Below are 21204 nucleotides of genomic sequence, written 5' to 3'. Positions count from 1 at the left end.
TAACCTGACACATTTACTCCCTCGATAATATATCCTGTCTTTTCTGATATCATTACCAATTTCAAGCACATAGCAATAAATAGGCTTAACATTTTCAAAATGCAGTGACTTGAAAGCTTTCTTGTTCCCACATTTTCTTAGTACAACACATTGTACTTCACAAGTAATGTTGTAAGATCCAGCTCAAGTAAATATAAAATAAATTACTAAGCTTCTGACCAAAAGCTTCTAGTCCTAAGTAAACCCCCTCTTTAGGGGCTCCAGTGCATGGCAGAACTCAAACTGGAATTCAGGTTTTAGGGAGCTCGAAGTAGCAATTGTTCTTTTCTAGGAGTTCAACATATTACTCATGCTTCATATGCACAGAAGACATTAGTGAAGATAAACTGTGCAACTGGTAATTGAAATTAAAGTTGCAACATCTATTATGGCAACATCCACTGTGCCATATCTTGAACACACAGAGAATGAAACAGCTTTTGTGTATGAAGCACCAATTGTGATACCCACTGGAACAAAAAATACATTAAGAGACATAATGAAATACAATTACACAACATAAAATTTCCTAAAATTACTTACATTGTCATTACCAGCCCTCTACCATCTTGACAGCTACGATAAGTAAAAGCTCAGTGTGATTCTGGGAGATGTTTCTGAGGAAAGAATGTTTTTGTCTAAAACTCAAAACGTTGCACAGTATTCATGGTAATGAAACCTGTCCAAAAATCCAGTTTGCTCCTGACAATATACATGTATCTAACATCTGCTCATCTCAATATCAGAAATCTGCATGATTTTTGGAAGAATTCCTTGAAGGTTCCTTCCTAACAAAACTTCAGAAAGTACCAAATGTTTCTGAGATTACAAAATTAGGAGTTTTATGAAATAATATTGGGAATACAAGTAACCACTAAGTGATTATAGTAGCAACAAAGCTGTATTAAAAGGGCCACCAACTGAAAGAATATCCAGTTTAAGCATGCTCGTGGGACCTTGCTCGGCATTCCAGCTCTCTGTAAATTTCTTGCAAATCAACAACTTTTTACAAGACTATAAAACTTGCTTATCATTATCACATCAGTAAACAAAAGCCTTTCTAATATTTTAACTGATTAACACTGCAACTGCTACTTTATGTCCTATTAAAAAAAGAACAAGCACCCAGAGATTGCACCACGTCTATCTGGAGTGACCATTTTCATTCAGAGATAATCTGAAATCCTCTATGGAGAAATAGCAGTGCAGAGCATTTTATAACAAGAGGCAATGAGAAAGACAGAGATGAAGATCAATGTCCCACTCTCAGGGTGTTGCAAACTGTATATGAAGATAATTTCTAAGACACATGACAAGCTTGGCTTCATCATCTGTCCAAACCTGGTGAGGTATGTAAAATCTTTGCTTGCAAAAGGAAAGCAATAAAGATGTTTATTTACCTTAAAAAAAATTATCTATTTTCCCAATTTTGTGTCTTTATAAGAGTGTGTTTTAATTTAACCACCAAGAATGAGTACTCCTTTCCTAGCCTGTAAAGCTCCTTGTAAAGCTCCTTCTAATCGGGACCAGCACTAAATCAGTAACTCTTTAAAGTCTGACTGTATCTCAGCTCGACTAAAGGACCAGATCAAAGCATGGTAATGCAAGGTGCTACTGCAGTCAGAGGCAGCTTACTAAATATTTAAGACAGAAAGATAAACATGCAGGACTGTAAATCACTACAAACCTAAACAGTTAGCAAGACCTCTTCAAATGCCTCCTGGATAAAGATACATTACATGCTTCATTCATTTTCTAGCAGGCAGTGTTAAAGGTTTTTATTATTATTAATTGCATATAAATTACCATGATTTTTGTATCACTGGAAAACTATTTAGCCATTCACCTCTCAGAGGAACAATGCTGAACAAAGGCAATGAATGCATGGCATACAAGAACAATGCAGAACACAGAAATTTATGCATGCCATTTAAAAGGCATGGCATTTAGACTACTAGCAAAAAAAAAAAGTCAAAAGTATGTCATAAATCTTTAATTGTAAGAGAAAAAAATAGTCCAAGCAATGGTTTGCCAAGTCCTTGATATTATTCAACACTGCCTGCTTCTGGAGTGCAAAATTTCCTTAACTGGCGTATCTGCATGTATCCCCAACCTCCTCTGAAGTGTTCTGCTGCAAAATTCATTGTATCCAAGATCTGCTAATCATCATCAGGAAACTCTGTTATGCATCTTAAGGACGTACTTTAGGCTCTCAAGAGGAAAAATAAACATATTTTATTAGCTGCTTTTGGAAAATACTGATTTGTATTTATTTAGAAACCTTTTCAAGTTGCACCACTGTTAAATTAAATATTTATGGCATGATTTTCCAAAGAGTTTAACACCTGTTAAGAGTCTAACACGCTGACTTCAACAGGAGCTCCAAGGGCCCAACATTTCTGTAAAACCTCAGAAGTGATAAAGCTCAGATGTGGCAAAGCAGCTCGAATGTGGATGCCACTGCTGAGCCCTGAAATGCAACCAGGATCCTGCTGGGTCTCTACCTCCCATCACAGCATTGCATTTCAGACAAGCAAATTAGCCAGATTTAACCAGAAATATGACTCTGTTGAATCCAAGTAAAGCATAGGCTAAATGCTGCTAGTTCCATCCTCAGTGCATCATCATTTTTCATCACTAGTGGTAAACTTAATGTGCCTGAGTCATTAGACATCACTTTAAGTAGCAACTTACAGGAGACTAAAATCCACAGTGAGTCAAGAACCAGAAAGCAAAACTGATGACATTAAGAGTGGGAAGTTAAATGAGGATGAAGCCATCTTGGTAAAATGCAGAATCAATAAGGTACATCAGAGACAGAAAAGATGTTTGGCTCACTCCAAAAACCTGTATCCCAGGGACAGTGGGCCCAGTGGCACGAGGTCTTCAATTTTGACTGAGAAGCCTAATGCTAAATAAAGCCAATGCCAAAACTGAAGACTGTGCCTCTGCCCTCGCTGTCAAATGAAAGCAAAATAAGGGGCTGAGTCTAATCAACATGATTTTCATGGAATCATAGAATGGTGGGCGTTGGAAGGGACCTTTAGAGATCATCCACTCCAACACCCCTGCTAAAGCAGGTCCCACCTAGATCAGGTCACACAGGAATGTGTCCAGGTGAGTGATGACGACCTCCAGAGGAGCCTCCACACCCTCCCTGGGCAGCCTGTGCCAGGGCTCCCTCACCTCAACAGTCAAATAGTTTTTCCTTATGTTTAAATGGAACTTTTTGTGTTCCAGCTTCATCTCATTTACCCCTCGTCCTGTCACCAGATACAACAGGAATAAGTGCTGCCCCAACCTCCTGACATCCCTTTAGATATTTGTAAATATTAATGAGATCCCCATTTTGCTCAGCTTGTGAGGGATGTGCACTTACTACCCCTTCCAGCTTCATATTTTTAGGTATCCTACATCTCCCTTTCTTGCATGAATCCATGATTTCTCTCACCTTGTGGTTGGCTGCCCTCCTGGCCTCCTTTACCCAGTTGCAACACATGTCAAAATCTGAACAACAGTGCAAAGACATCCTCTTACATTTCAGAATCAAACACCTAAATTTGCTTGTGACTTTTGGCCTACACTCCTGGAAGCGAAAGAAACTGTCTTTTAGGCAGTAAATAAATAGCTAAATAAATAACAACTAAGTAAGAAATTACTATACATAGACACAATTCAAATGATCATCCTACATGATTTCATAAACTGAAGACAAATAAAATAGTTGAACATTGCAGATAAGACACATCAATCTCCTTTTACACATTATAGCACACTACAAATCTGCCTGGCAAGTCAAATTTTTCACTCATTAAAATAGTAGCTATCATCACCCTATAAACCATTCGCAAATGCAGACCAGGAAACCAACAAGCATATTTACTGTAAAGCTTTATATTTATGTCACCAATTAACAACAAAACTTTGGAATAAAACTAAAATAAGAGCTAAACAAAACAGTTAGCTGTCAAAACAGATGGGAATTCTATTTTTCCAACCAAGCAAAAAGCCAAAGCTTTCGAACATTTAGTGTCGTGTCCAACTGATACAGACAGCTTAGAAAAGGAGGACAGTAAACGTCACGAGTATATGAAGAAAAGGCTGAGTCACATTTATGAATTTCCATTGATTTCTTTTTTGGCTTCAGGATGATTAACTCATAGCAAAGCAGACCTCTGATATGTGGACTATAAATAAGGCGCCACTGTGACACTGCAGGCAAAATAAATAAAAACAGAGCTCCGACATTATTTTAGCCTCAAACAAATGTTTCAGTCCCTACATTGTCTGGCTCAGAAAGATACATAGACAGTCTCACAGACAGAGATATAAATGAACAATTGCAGTACCTTTTTCCCACACTGTTTACAGGGTTGGCTATATTCCTACTGGCAATAGATTTCCTTCTTGACAGCTTCTTGGTGTTGGTGCTGTCATCAGTGCTGTCATCCTCTTTCTTTGGTGTGTTACTTCCTTTGCTGTTCAGGTCCCTTAGAACATTATAATTAATTTTACTTGAGATTTTCTTCTGTTCTAACATCTTTTCAATTGCCTCTCCTGCTGTGCTGGCTTGAATCGGCTCCCGCTTCTTTGCAGATTTCTTTGGCTTAATTAAAATATAAAATTAGTGATGTAGATACAAACAAAGTTTCCGTGAAGCAGAGGGCGAGTAGAGGCTCAGCAGCCCCGGCGCAGGTGCTGATGATGCGGGGCTAAGCCAGCGCTCCCTCTCCTGCCACTCAACCAGGACCCAAGGGGTCTCTTTTCCCTGAGGGATAAGTGCAAGCTTTGTGCCAAATGCCCACACAGTCTATTACAAATTCTTTACTTGGTATTTGTAACGCTGCCAGAGAAGAAACGTGGGCCATTTCTCACTCATGAAAAAAAGAAAAAGGAGTGAACTTCTCTTATAGGAACAGGGACCCTGATAGCATCAGCCAGTATAGAAATAAATTCCTCTGCTAATATTGCCTCTAAAGTTAGAGTCAAGCTGGGTCATGACTCCCCTAAGCACTGACAACTTCGTATTGAAACTGCAACGCTACTTTATGCCAAGTCCAAATGCAGCGTGGGAGAGCATCTGCCCAAATCCTCCTCCACGCTGAAAAAGGCCAAGAACATCGGCGGCAGCTTTCTCAGCGTGGACTGGCACGAACACCAATGGATGGGAAGCAGGATGCTGCAGACACACGAGCGCAGCAGCAACATCACCCGCAACTGCCCTTCCCAGGCGAACGCTGCAAGCTCAGCGCTGCGCCGCGGAGGCTGATGCTGTGCAGAGCCACACCAGAGAGGAATGACACTTCAGAACATTTCAAGCCAAGTGCCATGCCTGGCTAGGTACAAAAAGCAAAATAAAGAACCTCTGTTTCTCATTCAGCATTTTCCTTTTCAAAGGAAGGTTTTAACACCAAGCTCTGCAGGAGATTTATTTTTTAATGGATAATAGCCCCTCTGTTTACCTACATGGGTCAAGTGCTACCTTGAAATTGGAAAGCACTATATTAATCACGTTCTACTTGAGCTGTCAGAAACAATATGGAGTTAAAGAAAAACTCCTGTGTTGTCCGAACAAAAAAGTAGGTGTTTGGGCTACTTGGCGCTGCCAGCAAGTTATACAGTTTTGAAAATTGCTGGTAGATTGCCACGTCTGTGTAAGCCCAGGATGAATGAGAAACTCTGAAGCATAAAACAGTGTTTCATTGTCTGGTTTTGTTTTTATTGTTGAAATACCTAGGGGAAGTAGGAAACTCTGTCTTTCGCATTAACCGGGGGGGAAATAAAAAGGATATAGGATATACACACTAAAAACTAACATGGATTTTATCTGCATGTGGAAGATTTGACTTGTCACTTGCTCAATTACACAAAATACTAATGCTGTAAATCATGAATATACGGCCAATTAGGCTGCTTTAAACTGCTAAACACGGAGACAGGACGTGCCATTTGTTAACATAACTGTCAGGTTCTTTATGAAAGGTAGAACAAAATATTCCTTCAAGTGACTGCACAAGGATCTGTTCAGTTCTTCATAAAGAAATCATTATTGTAAGAGCAAAGAAAGCTACTACAGTTATGGCAAGTACAAACAAATTCCCCATGCACACGTTAAAAAACCCATAAATTAGGCAAGTCTTGAGACCTGTATTTAAATAAGCAAGCAATTAGGACAGCAATCATAAATGCAAAGAGCTTAGCTCTGACTTTACCATGCAAAGTTTTCTCAAAATGGTAATTTAAAATAAAAGTTTGGGCAAGAAAGTGTTTTACACATCACCTGAACAAATGATAGCCTTGTAATTCAATAACAGGTAGAGATACAATAGCTTTTGTGGTGACCATTATGCCCATAATACATCCTTCAGGGAGCTGATCACAAACGTAATGAATTTCCAGGACAAACAGACACAATCAGCACACAGTTTAATACCTTGTGTTCCTTATAAATCCCAAGTTCTTTCTCTTTTGCTATTCTTGCTTCCTTTTCTGAAAGATGACAAAAGGGTAACCAGCATGAAGATTACACAGACTGAATACTTCAGCAACGTTGGCCGAAAGGAAAATTTCAGTCCTATATACTTACCTTTCTGTTCCTTCAAGTAATCTGCGTTTTCTTTCATCCACAGCTCTGCTTTTATCTGAGCTTCTGTTTCATTAAGTATATACTAGAAGACAAAACAAGTTTATCTACTTTCAGAAATCAACTTGAAAACCATAGAGCAAAACTGAATTAGAAAACCACTGGCAAGGTCAGTTCACGTTCTGCTTTAAAAAAATACATTAATGAAAGAAAACATGCCTGAGATTTGACTATCAGAGAGCACTTCCAGTAACTTCTAAAGCTAGCAAAAAAACAAGGACATGTTTTCAAGAAACAGTGCTTAGTTTCTGAATTACCATGTGGTGACCAAACACCATCCAGGACTCATTGTACGTGGTCTGCAATTAGCCTGAGATAATCCTGGGGTTACCATCTTTTTTTCATGTGATGATGGGTATCATGACAATATGGTCATCTGCAAGTAATTCTGTGTGCTGATGGTGGTCTGTAATTCAAAACAGTACGGGAACCATTGCCCTGTGCTACCAAAACAGAAACGTGTCTTCTGGGTAGGTTTCTGCAAAGGCTTAGGCACAGTTACTGAGATTATTAGCTCATTGGCTACATCTATGTAAATGAAACCCGCTTGGACTGCTGCAGTTTTAGTCCTTCAGATTTTATAGAGCTGGGTTCAGTAATGACATCTAGGCTTTTTTCCAGTTAGCTCTGCTTAGTAACATCGTTAGTACAACTCTTCAGATGAATTATAGAAAGAAATAAATAGGCAGGTAGCAGGCAGGCTGATAGATTTCCTCTTCAATGACTTAAATGTAAAAAGACAACCAGCATTTAGCACAACTGTCCGTGAAACAAAAGTTATCTACAGCCAATGCTGTTTGGGACTGAAGAACTTCTGCAGAAAAGAGAAAACAAATTGGGTCATCCTTCCTGAACAAGACGCTTTATTTCTAAGCAGTGGACCCAAGTCATGTAAAACAAAGTTTAAGTACAAGAAAAACAATTTGAGATCTCTCCATCTTATGGGTTTGAGCGTTTGAGATTTTCTCCAGAGTACAGTGTACATACAGGATTTTATGAAAAAATAACTCCAGTCAAATTAAACTAATGGAAGGAGTCCTTCCTCCGAGGGCAAACAAGGGAAGCAAACAGCTGTGCAAGTCCAGGTTTATCAGACTGAATCTTCACTGTTTCATCTGCTTCTATTAAAAGGGGGCCATAACAGTAAAACTTGCTTCCTCCTAGCTCAGTTATTCATCCTTCTTACGCTTTTAGAGAGTTCATAATATCACGCTTACAATATTACACTCTACTGCCATGGACATAAACATGAGGTCATAAAAGCAGAGTTATGACCTCATCATAGAGCCAAGGAGGAGGAGGAGAAAATGTGGTTGTTCTTCCCCTGTGATTGTTTAAATTATGGACTGGCTATATTGAAAACCTTCAGCCTTCCTGCTCCCTCCGTGCCACGTCTGCTCGATTCACAAGGCCTTTCCTAAGGCCCACCTCACAGCTGAAGTTCAGTTGAGCCTTTTCCTTCTCCTTCAATCCCTCGCCAACAGTGTTCCATAGATCGGTAACCCTAAAAAACAGCCTCTCTCAGTGCTTCTGTACACCAAAAGCAGTTTTTAGCATAGCTGTTCTCTGTTCAAATTACACTTTAAAGCAGCACTGCAGCTGGAGAGGGCACGAGATTCAGAGTCAGGAGAGACGGACTTTGCTGCGTGTTCAAGCGTTGACTTCCTGGGTGGCTTTCAACAAGCTGCTTTCCAAAGCTGGCTGTCTGTCACATGCAGGCTAAATGGTAAAGGGTATCTCTTGCTGTCACACAAACCATAATAAATCCAGAAAATGTTACAGAAATCTTTGAAAGAACCCAGGGGCTGAACACACTCATTTCACAGTTTGGTTTCCATGGCAGCCTCTTATAGTGAATATAGATATATTAATTAAATAATGAATGTAGAGCTCCATCAAACTTTTAAAAGACATTCTAAAACATAACGATTCCAGCAAAGTAAGAGTGAGGAGTAGCAGTCTCATATGTATAACTTGGGCAAGGAGCACCAAATTCAAAGGCTCACATGAACATTAGTTTTGATCTCAGATCACTGACATTACTTGAACCTCTCTATAGATCAAGGTGAAGAGGCAGTGAGGACAGAGGATGAATCACGTTTTGTCTTTCTCAGCTATCCAAATGCAGAGACACCCAGGATAAGAGAGCACCTTACCCGATCTATTTCACTGTCGTCAATCCCACTCAGATCTAATTCACCATCTCCTGTATTCTCACCTACAGAAAAGAACACATTCTAATCAGGCAGATGTTTGTTCAAAATCTACAGCAATCCGAGTTCCACAGTTAAGTAGCACTCAACGAGATTCAACCCTTCAGAGATTTGCATCCTTCCACGATCATCCAGGAAGTTCAACGTGTTGCTGTTTTCAATATGGGGGCACACGCACACACAAATCCACCACATCAAATTCATTTAAAATTCAGGAATCAGCACGGTCTTCTTCAGTACTAAAAGTCTGTCAGGCACTTCCAGTTTCTTTTAATTCCCATTTTAATTTAGAGACACAAATGTTCAGCAGGAAGCTGAGAATCACAGAATCTTAAGGGTTGGAAGGGACCTCGAAAGATCATCCAGTGCAACCCCCCTGCCAGAGCAGGAGCACCTAGAGTAGGTCACACAGGAACTCGTCCAGTTGGGTTTGGAATGTCTCCAGAGAAGGAGACTCCACAAATCCAAGACGTTTTTCCTTGTATTTCTTTGGAATCTCTTATGTTCCAGCTTACACCCATTGCCCCTTGTCCTGTCATTGGACATCACTGAGAACAGCCTGGCTCCATCCTCCTGACACCCACCCTTCATGGATTTGTAAACATTAACGAGGTCACTCCTCAGCCTCCTCTTCTCCGAGCTAATAAAGAGCCCCAGCTCCCTCAGCCTTTCATCAGCAGGGAGATGCTCCACTCCATCATCTGTGTGTCCCTGTGCTGAACTCTCTCCAGCAGCTCCCTGTCCTTGAGCTGAGGGGCCCAGAGCTGGACACAATATTCCAGATGTGGTCTCACAAAGGCAGAGTACAGGGGGAGCAGAAACTCTTTCGACCCATCGCCCTCAGCCCTTCTCATACACTCCAGGGTGCCATTGGCCTTCTTGGCCATGAAGGCACATTGCTGGCTCACGCTCATCCTGCTGTCACCCAGGACCTCCAGGTGCCTTTACTCAACACTACTCTCTAAGAGTTCATTCCCCAACTTGTACTGAGGAACCCATTTTAAAAAGATAACCATTTTTCTTTCGCCATATCACAAATTTCTCTGTCAGAGCCTATAGGTAAGCAGCATGGACCACTGAAAAACACATCATGCCAACAGTCAAACCGTGGCTTTCTTCTTGATTCTGATCTATCCTCATTTGAAGCCCTTCCCTCATGCCAGTTTTCTAAGAAGATGTGTATTATTTTTTCTACCCATAAAATGTGAATTATTAAAACATTTCTAAATTTTAATATAACTTGTAAAAGCTCTGACAGGGTCTAGACAAACGTTAAACAATAATGACTTTGTGTAATTACAGTTTCACTGTAATTTTTCTACTTTTGTACTTATTAAGTCCCCTTCTGAAAACAATTTTTTAAATATTCTATCCATTATAAAGCGTAACAGCACAGAACTAATTTGGAACTGGGACAGTGTACAGCAGCAAAACCTGATTTTCCACATCACATTATTGTACAGTAGTAAGACACTATTAATGTAGTCCAGGTGGAGAAGAAAACTAATTGTTCTACAAAGACTTACAGTGGGGAATGAAGCAATCTTCTTGGTCATCTGCATTACCTCCAATCAAGACTAGGCAAGAGATGACCTAACCAGTTTAATTGCAGAAAAAAATAATAAACTAAGTTTCAACACTCTGAAATAATAAACCAAAATTGAAATGGTGCAGAACAGCTTGGCATCTTTACAGTTCCTGCTCCCCGGTCCGGGGGATGTGCCTGTCCACAAACCAAGACCTGGGAATGGTTTGATTTCCCCAGTCTGGTGCTTTCTCATGGAGCAGAGCTCTTGAGTGCTGTACCAGAGAAGGGGGAAGCAGCTGCAGCTCTTTCACACAACAGCAGGTTATGACAACGAGGAGTCTTGGGGCTTGAGGAGCACCAAAGGGTGAAGACAAGCAAAGGGAGGAATTACGAGCGTTCCCAGAAGATACAAATGATGCTCTGCCTGGTAAAACTCAAGTGTTTAAACCAGTTGCTTGAAGTATGTGAAAGCACAAGGTCGAGAATCCAATCAAAACAACTAGTCAGGAAAAAAGGCTGTGCTTTGTGAGGTGATGCAAAGGATCTGGCTGCTTCACTCAACAGACTTTTACCATTATCAGATACTGAGCACTTTCCACACCAAGTTATACATGGAATGGGTTTCACCCCAAAGAAAATGTCCTGTCACGGGAAGTTGTATAACACAGTGCTTTGAGTTTTTTTCTGGAATTGTCTCATAAATATAATATCAGCTTTACCAGTTCAGATAATCTGATGCTAATATGACTGAAAAGGCCTTAAGGAACCTTTCATATTGCTGTTACATTTAGAAATTAACTATACTTTAGTTCCAGGCACCAAATTAACTTTTCAACCTTCTTCCCCCAAAGTGCAAAATATCTTTTAATAATTATATAATTTTTCAGTACACATGCTTTTCTTCTGGTCTGATCTCTATAGAGTGCAGTAAGAGCAGAACTTTCTGCACCAGGGCCCCCATCTCCTCTCGTGCAGGCAGCCCGCTACCAGGCAGGCAAGGATGTGACCCATGGACATGGCAAAGTATGCTGTGGCTTGAGGCTGGAGAGGAAAAGCAAGTTGACAAAACATATCCCAGTGGCTTGCTGCCTCATTTTAAGGAAATTGCAATCATGCACAGCACAGAGAGGAATCACTGTGTGGTGCATCAGCCACAGGAGTCCAGGGTATGCTGCAAAACAGCACAACACCCATGCTGCTGGAACCGACACATAAACTTCCAGTGAGCAAAAGGCTCAAATATTCACTGAGGAAAGGAGTAAATACTGTAGTCGAGTGTCTGAGATGCCTTCCCAGGAGATTATCCACCTGGGTCCAAGAAATGTTTCATTATTCAAAATAAAATGGCATGACAGCAGACTGCAAGAGTGTGTCCAGGCCAGAATAACCCATCTCCTAGGTCAGAAGGCATTTGTACAGAAAACGGGACTTGAATTGGGCCTCCCATACTCTAGGTAAGTACTTTAGCTACTGAGTTGTAAGACAGAAATGGGGATGGCCTTCCCTTTGTTTCCTCAAGCTTTTGGAGGAAAAAAACCCAACTTTCCATTTGATTTATCTGAGTGAATAAAGGATTATTTATTTTCCCCCCATATACATTGCACCTGATGAACTGGAATGTCAAACATCTACACAGGCTTGGAATTAGGGACAACGAAAAAGAGAGTCAACCTCAAAAACCAGTAGTCAGTTCTGAAAGGAAGAGGTGACAGAACTACTCAAGTCACTGCTCAGCTTTATACTGAGTTGGATTCCAAAACTGTTTGCTGTAAAAACTGACACAGCATCTTAAGAACAATAAAATTACCCTGCTGAAATCAAGCTGCCACTGTTTTCATTTCATTAAACACCTCTCTCCTCCTATACCCTGCTATATTTTTGGATCTGAGGTTTAAAATTTAATGTCACAGTACAGTAGGTGACTGTTCCCTTATACAGCCCTAATATGCCAGACTGAAAACGATGACATTTCAGGCATTATGAACAATTTCACATGTCATTTTAAATAAAACTTGTTACTGAATTAAGTGCCAGTTTTTCTCATTGGATCAATTAGCAATGGGGACAGAAAACTCATTCTCCAACTGGTAAAAATTGCAGAGAAAAATCCAGAAGCAAGTTATATGTAATAAGCATTTCTTAGGCCCTGTAATGGCAGTCAAGGGAGTAATTGCAGGATATCCCTCTGCCTGCAAGTCGTCCTTTTTCCTGCCAAGGCGACAGGCGTTCATTAAATGCAAGGGGCTTTTCAGGAGAGGAGGTGCCTTCAAATCCCCTAGTTTAATGCTTCCACTGAGAGGAAAAAAAAAAGAAAGTGTTTTGTTAGGGAATGCCAATTCAAAACAGAATACATCTATTTTGATCTGAAAACTTCCACGGCAATCGTTTCCAACAGGAGTTGACCCTACCAGCCATAAATCTCCATCTGCTCCAGGTTATAGATCTCACTGCAGGCCACAGAAAATAAACCCTTCTCTTTTTTATATACCAGAAAGATCTTCCCAGCTGCTAAACTTTTCAAAACAATTTTTAAATGATCATTTTCTCTTTTATTAAAAAGGGTCGAAATGAAATGTTCAACGAAATAAAAACACAGATGTGGCCAACATCTGGTCCAACTTCTTAAAAGCTTATTTAAAAGCAGCAGCATCACGTGGCACGGCTCTTAGACATCATGGATTTTTTCCTGTTAAGAAAAACAACCACTTTACTGCAGGGCACAGGCAAAAAAAATGAGTTGGGCATTACAAACACACATCACACAGCCTCCCTTCCCTTGCCAAATCCAGTTTTTAAATGAAAGTACCATTGGGAAGAGTGTAGAGTGAGGCAGCAAGGTGCAGACTACTCACCTAATGTCTCCATGGCAAGCAAAGGAGGATGAGCACTTCCAGAGCTTTCCATCAAGGTCCCGAATCAACTATATTCATGTCACTTAGAACCATCAGCCAGTTTCCCCAATATTTAAAAATAAAGACCCCCAAAAGCCCTTTCTCTCCAGCCTTTTAACATCTTTCCAACCGACTCTAGTAGACGTGAGAGCTACAATCAGACACTGGGGATTAGGTTTGTAAACCTGTAGGATTATTTACTGTTCCTGTCATTACTAAATGTATGCTAAACCTTCTTTTAACACACCGTCTCCCCCTCTCCCTACCTCTGTGCAGCTAGTTAAATGCATACACATAGCACACTATTATGGGGATTTATTACAGAAGAATCATTCCAGCTGATATAGTTTAAAACCTCACATTTTTTTCAAAAGCCATGTGAAGAATGTGTTTTTTCTCTTTCTGTTACAGGAGGCAGCACTATTTATTGCTCTGCCCAGATAAGAGGATTTCCTTACAGACAGAAATGGAGGCTGAACACTTCCCAGGAAATCCTCTGGAGCAGATATAACAGAATGCACTTGGTGTTCTGGTCCCAGGCAGCAAATATACTCTCCATCACACCGTTTCATATCAGTCCAGGAGCCAAAAGAGTTTAAACAAAGAACCCTTCCACCTATTCAGCACAACAGCAGATGCTAAGCACCCCCAGCATTTAAGAAATACTTTGGGGCAAGAGGCACAATGAAATATTGAAAGAGTTGGGAGAGGCTTTTCCACTAACAAAAATCCTTAAGCAACAAACCAAACAACCTGAGGCCAGGGCATCAGAAACAGTGGGATTGATTGCTGTTCTCCAGGGAGGGATAAAAAGCAATGGAAGCTACAGAAAGCACATCAGGAGGAACCTGAAGGGGCAGAAACGCTTTTGCAGTTGAATCTGCTGAGCGGTGCCAGTGCTGCTCTGGGAGCTGCAAAGAGCACGAAGGGAAGGTGATAGCTTAGCATCAAAAAAGGCGCCACACAACTGCACTGGGATGTAATTGATCAGAGGGGACGAGAACCCATCTGGAGGGAAAGATAACTGATTCACTGTGGGGTGTGAAGAGAACGGTTGTTAAGCGTGAGTGACCGGGAGGGGAGCAGCAGCGGCGCAGGGCAGCGGCGTAGGGCAGACCAAGTGCTGTAGCGGTGAGGTAAGGAAGAGAAATGGATGTGAAAATGCTGCAGCAGCACAAGGTACAGCATACAAGGATTGATGGGTGCACGAATGAACTCCCCAAGTGTCAAGGTGTGAGCAGTGTCTGAGGGACTGTACAAGAGGGCACACTGCCAGTTCTATTAATATGAGGCTAGGAGCCTGTGGAGCAAGCCAAGAGGGTACCTTGGCAGTTTTAAGCTCTTGTCAATCTCATTGCTCTGTACAAGGAGTCTCTTTGTGCAATCCCAGCCTTTCCCACCATGCCCCCACTTCTGAGCACACACCCCACAGCTGCCAAGAGCTCGTGTTCCCCCTGGGTCACCTTCACTGATGTCACCATGTGCCATCATAACACAAATATGCCACAAAAACAAAACAAAAGGACAGGGCAAAATTAATTGCACTTACTGGCAAAATAAGCTCACAAAACACATAACGTGCATGCTCATGTTTCAGTGAAAAACAGGTTTGATTTTATTGTACCTGAAGCCACCCTGAAAATTACAGCCCACTCCTCCGTGGTGGCAATTCAACACCAGGATTTAGGACTGATGGTGTACGGAGCACACGAGGCCATGCATACAGCATAAAGACAAATGAAGTCTGTCACTTTATTATTTTCCTCTGCCAAGGTAAGGTTAAGGGGTCCTCTCCAGCCAAAGCCAAGTTTCCAGCCTGCTAGCTCCTTCAGAGAAAGCAAACATGCCATGCCACGCAGAGTGAGGCCTCTTCTGCCCATAAATGTTCAGTCCTGCCAAGGATGGATGGCAGCAGGCATTGCCGGCCGGCGCCGGGCTGCCCAGCAGCACCAGCATGCACAGCCCTGGCACTGCAAAGCACCCACCAGTCAACAGAGCATGGAGGCAAAGCACAAAAGAGTGTAGATGAAGAGTAAGGAGGGAAAACACTGTTGATGGAATAGAAGCAAAGAAATTCCACATATCTGCTACATATTCTACTGTGGCAGGTGAGAGAGAGCGGCTGCACAAGCTAAGTCAGTCCAAATATCAGGATGTACAAGCTCATCAGCTTCTTCACTGATTCCCCAGAGGCTGTGCTGCCATTCAGCGGGATCTCGACTGGCTTGAGAGTTGGGCAGAGAGAAACCTCATGAGGTTCAACAAGGACAAGTGCAGAGTCTTGCATCTGGGGAGAAAGAACCCCATGCACCTGTACAGGCTGGGGATTGACCTGCTGGAGAGCAGCTCTGCAGAGACCAGTGAGTCCTGATTGATAATAAACTAACCATGAGCCAGCAATGTGCCCTCGTGGCCAAGCAGCCAATGGCATCCTGGGATGCATCAAGAAGAGTGTGAGCAGCGGGTCCAGGGAGGTTCTACTCCCCATCTACTCTGCCCTGGTGAGGCCTCATCTGGAGTCCTGTGCCCAGTTCTGGGCTCCCCAGCTCAAGAGGAACAGAGAACTGTTGGAGAGAGTCCAGCGCAGGGCCACCAAGATGATCAGGGGACTGGAGCATCTTCCTTATGAGGAAAGGCTGCGGGAACTGGGGCCATTTAGTCTGAAGGAGACTGAGGGCGTATCTCATTAATATTTACAAGTATATAAATGTTGGATATCAGGAGGTTGGAGCATCACTTTTTTCTATTGTATCCAGTGACAGGACAAAGGGTGATGGGATGAAGCTGGAACAGAACAAGTTCCATTTAAACATAAGAAAAAACTATTTTACTGTGAGAATGATGGAGCCCTGGCACAGGCTGCCCAGGGAGGGTGTGGAGGCTCCTTCCTTGGAGGTCTTCAAGATCCACCTGGACACATTCCTGTGTGACCTAATCTAGGTGGAGCTGCTTCTGCAGGGGGGTTGGACTGAATGATATCTAAAGGTCCCTTCCAACCCCTACCATTCTATGATTCTATGATTTCCTACTCCTATCTGCTGAAAATAGGACTTTCTCACAGAGCAGAGAGGAACAAGAGCTAAGATCAGCCTCATGTGCTCACTGCAATCACATCATTGTAGGCAGTCAGAGGTTTTCCTACAGGATTTGCCCTTAACTTGGCACAGAACTACAACCCATCTTTATTAAGTGTCTGCATCTCTATTTTCCCACAGTGAGACTCAAGCTCCAGGCCCTATGCCTGTCCTGCAGAAGCTGACTGACACCCAACAGCCTTTGTGCATTATCTGTTGGTCACAGAACAATTATCCCATCACAGGAACAGACACTCAAATTTGTGTGCTTAATGATACGTGGGAATGAATTATCAGAAACGCTCTTCCTACAGTCAGTCATCTCTCACAGAACTTGTATTAGATAATTGTATTAAGGAAGAAAAATGAAATTTCAATTTTGGGGAAAAAAACCCATCCAATACCACCAACCCTTTTGCTTTTCTGGCTGCACATCCACACTGAAACAAATGTTGTTTCACCTCACAGCCCACGGAGGAGCTAACCAAACCACAGCCATACATTTTATATCCAGTTACAGGTTATGCCACTAGTCTAATAGACAATAGAAACTTCTTAACTCAAACACCAATTCATCAGAAAAACAGTTAATCATCGCATTCTTCCCAGAAATCCCCCTGCAATATGTGTGCTTTTTTAAAACAGGTAGTACAAAAATAGTCCAACAATAAACAATGCCATTCTGATTCTGAATACTCTTGTTTTGAGAGAGTTCAGCGCAAGGCCACAAAGATGATGGAGTGGAGCATCTCCCTTATGATGAAAGGCTGAGGGAGCTGGGGCTCTTCAGCTTGGAGGAGACTGAGGGGTGACCTCATTCATGTTTACAATTCATAAAGGGTGGCTGTCAGGAGGATGGAGCCAGGCTGTGCTCAGTGATGGCCAATGATAGTACAAGGGGCAATGGGTAAAGAAACACAAGGAAGAATTTCTTCAGTGTGAGGTGAGGGAGCACTGGAAGGGGCTGCCCAGATGGGCTGTGGAGTCTCCTTCTCTGGAGACATTCAAACCCACCTGGACGAGTTCCTGTGTGACCTACTCTAGGTGGTCCTGCTCTGGCAGGGGGGTTGGACTGGATGGTCTTTCAAGGTCCCTTCCAGCCCCTGAGATTCTGTGATTCTTTGAAAAGGTAAGCTTGTGATTATTGAACTACATAGCAATATAAAAAGTCCTTAAGAAAAAATCCTTTCAACCTCCCAAAATAAATGCAGCTGAAAGTTAAGCTTTTGAACTGAAGAACATCTTGACACTGTCCTCGAAATCAGCAGCAGATGTTACTCTTCTGGAACAACGTTCTGTCCTCCCAACACCTTTTGATAATACTGAAAAGAGCCTTTATGCAACCTACTTGATGTAACTCCTCGTTCTTTTTTAAGCACACAGCCCTGTTGCCATGATCAAGTTCTCAGAGGACGGCTGATCTCAACAACACAGCAAAAGCTCTTTTTTGCTGATGAAACTAATAACCATCAATGATCAACTTGACAACTGCTCACTCAGAAACATACTAATTGGCTACAAGAAATGACACTTCTCAGTTCCAAAGCCCAGAAATGGTATGAGCTCCTATGTACTGACACAAGCCTTCTCCAGCTCCTGACTTCTGCGTCCTGCAACACCAAGACCAATCACAGCTCTCCCATCGAAGGGACAACATTCTTACACCTCTGCATTCATCCATGTACTTACTCTCTCCTACCTCAGTAGTTATGAATCTAAAAGCTTTTAAATCAGAGAGCATAAAGACATTGCTCTTCTCCATCAGATGACCGATTCCCTGCTGTCTTTTCCTCCTTTGCCTTGCATGCTGTTCTTGGCATCTTTTCTCCCCTTTCCCTTCCCCCACCTTTCCTTCTTTTCGGTGCCTTCTGGCCTCTATTTTCTGCATTTAACAAAAAATAAAAATCTCTGCAGGGGTATCCAACAGTAACAGTTTATATAAAAGGAGAAGCCAGGGAGAAGAACTGACCAGCATCCTAATCAGTTCCCCTCTCCAAACCCCGCCAGCACAAAGTGCTGCCGTATCTCTTGCAGAGGGCGAGGGCCGTACAACGCCCTGGAGAGCTGACAGCAAAGGCGGCCGGGCTCAGATCAGTCTCCAGCTCGCCTTCTCTGTGCTGCCAGACCACTATGTAAAACAGTGAGAGCACTTTACACCCGAGCCAGCCGTAAAGGGAACAGCTGGTTTAACGTTTAAGTGCTGAAGCATCATTTCTGCAACTGCCGCTCGCCAGTTAAGTAGCCGGGTCTTGCTGTGGGTGCTAAATGCTCCGCTGCCCGTCCCTGCAAGCTCGGGATCCTTGCCTGGCCAGCACTCAGCAGCTTCAGCAGAAGGACATATGTTTTATTGGGAAGCAAATCTACTCCTCTAACGTGCTGCTCTTCCTGCACCAAATAAAAGAAGACGGGGAGCTCAGTGCTACAGAGGATTTAAAAGCAAACACTAGAATTTTGCTTGGATTGTTACATATAGTTTTGTAGCTACACACAGGAAAAACTTGAGGAGACTTGCAACACAGTATTTTACAGGCTGATTTGACTGATTGGAACTCAAAAGCAAAGCTAACTTTCCTAGGGCATTACTGAAAAGTCATGGTTGGCTCAGATAACAGGCCTAAAATTAGAACAGTTTTCCTTTAGCAAAAGTACAAATGTCTCAAGTGTCATGAGGAAGTGCAAACCAGAGCCCAGCCTAACTCCAATCCATCTCCTGCCACGCCAGAGTCACCACCCTTACTCCTGCACTCCCACCCCACAGCTCTCCACCTCTGGGACAGACACACAGGCCAGCGCTGGGTGTATAAAAGCCACAGTCTCACATCCCTGCTGACCTGGACTATGTCAGCTCTCCCGTTAATGGAGAAGTCTTTCTCTTGCTCCCAGCACGTGATCTGGACCAAAGGGCTACTCCAGGTTAAAAACAGCCTAGCAAAAATAACTCACCCAGATGAGTGAGAAAGAGGAACGAGTTGAACTTTCCACTGAAGAGTTTTCTGCTAATCATCCTTACCATCTCTCAGCAAAGGTGGGCTAATTCTACCCCCTGCTTTGAGGTCCAGAGCTCATCTATGGAAGACAGCACCAGACTACAGAAATACTTCAGCAGGCAATTATTAGCATTAAGACAACACCATAATATAGTGCATGAAATTACATACTCGAGTCTTTATTTAGAGGGGGAAAAAAATCAATTTGTATCCTGGCCATTCATGGCACCATCCAGGCAGGCTGAATGGTGAGAAGCTGTTAACTGAAAGAAAATTATCAGGTAAAAAAGGTATCATTTTGTAACTCGGCTTCTTCTTTCCTTCACTGTTAATGAGAAAAAGGAAGCATGGAATTACAGAGATGGGGAGAGGAAAGAGAAGGTAAAAGTTTATTCTTCGTCTTATTATTATTCACCATCTATTACTATAGTAGAATAACAGGCAGGAGTAAAATCTCCCCTGCAACCAGCAAAGCTTTGTAAATGAAGCAGTTAGGTGGGAATATGGCCCAAAGGGGATGAGTGACAGATTTGGAGCAGCTGCCCATCAGTGTTTCATGTAGCCAGCACTATGAGAGACATTGAGCAGAGAGAGATCACACACACATGAGATCCTGTCTCTGGCTCCCTGATCGGGACCATCAGTTGGGGTTTACAAATCTGGAGGTAGGAGAAATGGGTTTGAATTCTTCAAAGGTGGCAGCTACAGAAATGTGGATCTGTATTAGAAGCACCAGGCCATTGTGCAACAGATGGTCACAGACAGCACAGATCATGCTTTTGAATAAAAACTGCCATTGCTTCTTAAATGAAGTGTTATCTTTCTGTCTCTGACCATGCCTAATGGCTGAGAAACAGGTAGGTGGACAAGTACTTCTCTATCTTGCTCTGGACTCAAATAGAGCTCTCATAGGAACCCTGCCTCAGGGCCCAAGGCAGTTTTGTGTCCATTCAGGCAACTATATGAAGCAGTAAGTATCTCTGCCACCCAAAGTACAGGGATTGCCTGGATGGCTCCAGGTGACAGCAGAGCATGGCAAGCTCACTCGGTGATCTAGCCAAACCTCAGTGCAACCCTGCTGCAGACAGCACAGGTACCGTAGCAAACTCCTCAAGAGGACAGGCATGTCCAGGGGAAGCTTTGCTAAGGTGATAGGGATCAGGTGGTAATTGTCTTGTTCATAACTTCTACCTCTTCCTTCTCCTCTTCTTGTGATGGTCCTGCTTCAGTTTCTTCCTCCCCCCCCTTTGTAATTGGAGTTTCTTCTCTTTCTAAGCACGTTGACTTTCGCATCCAACATTTCTTCTTCTCTATAGGGGCAACTGATACTGGCAGAGGCTGTTTTCCCAATTTGGTTGCAGTACCTGCCCCCAGGGTTTGAGTAGCCATGCTGCCTGGTGCTGGGGTCTGAGTAGCCACAGTGTGTGTCATTGGGGCTGGGGTAGTTGCAGTGCCTGTCGGCCTATTTTTCTCCACTTCCCCCGAGGGTGCTGTCTAATGTTGAGCAGCGTTTGACAGATACTAGCCAGGGCCCAGCACAGTGCAGTCAGCTGTGCCTCTCTGGAATAGCTACAGCATTTTCAAGTACTCTATCACTCTATCAGGCTCATGTAGCTGTTCCAGGGTGAAGGTCCAGACCACTGGAGGTGAGAAGTTCTCTAGATACCTGCCCATATTCTCCCACATGCCATCCCACTCATTACTACGCAGCCTTGGGGCAGATCTTTGGGTGAGACTTTTAATAAATTTTACCACCTTAAGCAAGACATGAAGCATATTCAGGAGACAGAACAGTAACAGCAGGATAACTGGACTATTCCAAGAATATC

General features: G+C 42.6%; 1 protein-coding gene across 1 annotated transcript in view; it reads right to left on the bottom strand.

Moving 5' to 3' along the window:
* BRF1 (BRF1 RNA polymerase III transcription initiation factor subunit) overlaps positions 1–21204 on the bottom strand; it is a 173814-nt gene that overhangs the window by 38871 nt on the left and 113739 nt on the right. Inside the window, exons 12-15 of the mRNA XM_061998945.1 lie at positions 8839–8900; positions 6626–6707; positions 6473–6528; positions 4389–4645 (exon numbers count right to left, since the gene is read on the bottom strand). Coding sequence (XP_061854929.1) covers positions 4389–4645; positions 6473–6528; positions 6626–6707; positions 8839–8900 — 457 coding nt within the window. The remainder of the gene's footprint in view (positions 1–4388; positions 4646–6472; positions 6529–6625; positions 6708–8838; positions 8901–21204) is intronic.

Source organism: Colius striatus, chromosome 6 (genome assembly GCF_028858725.1).
Source record: "Colius striatus isolate bColStr4 chromosome 6, bColStr4.1.hap1, whole genome shotgun sequence".
In the NCBI taxonomy this organism is placed as follows: domain Eukaryota; kingdom Metazoa; phylum Chordata; class Aves; order Coliiformes; family Coliidae; genus Colius; species Colius striatus.
This window is presented reverse-complemented; position numbering and strand designations above follow the sequence as displayed.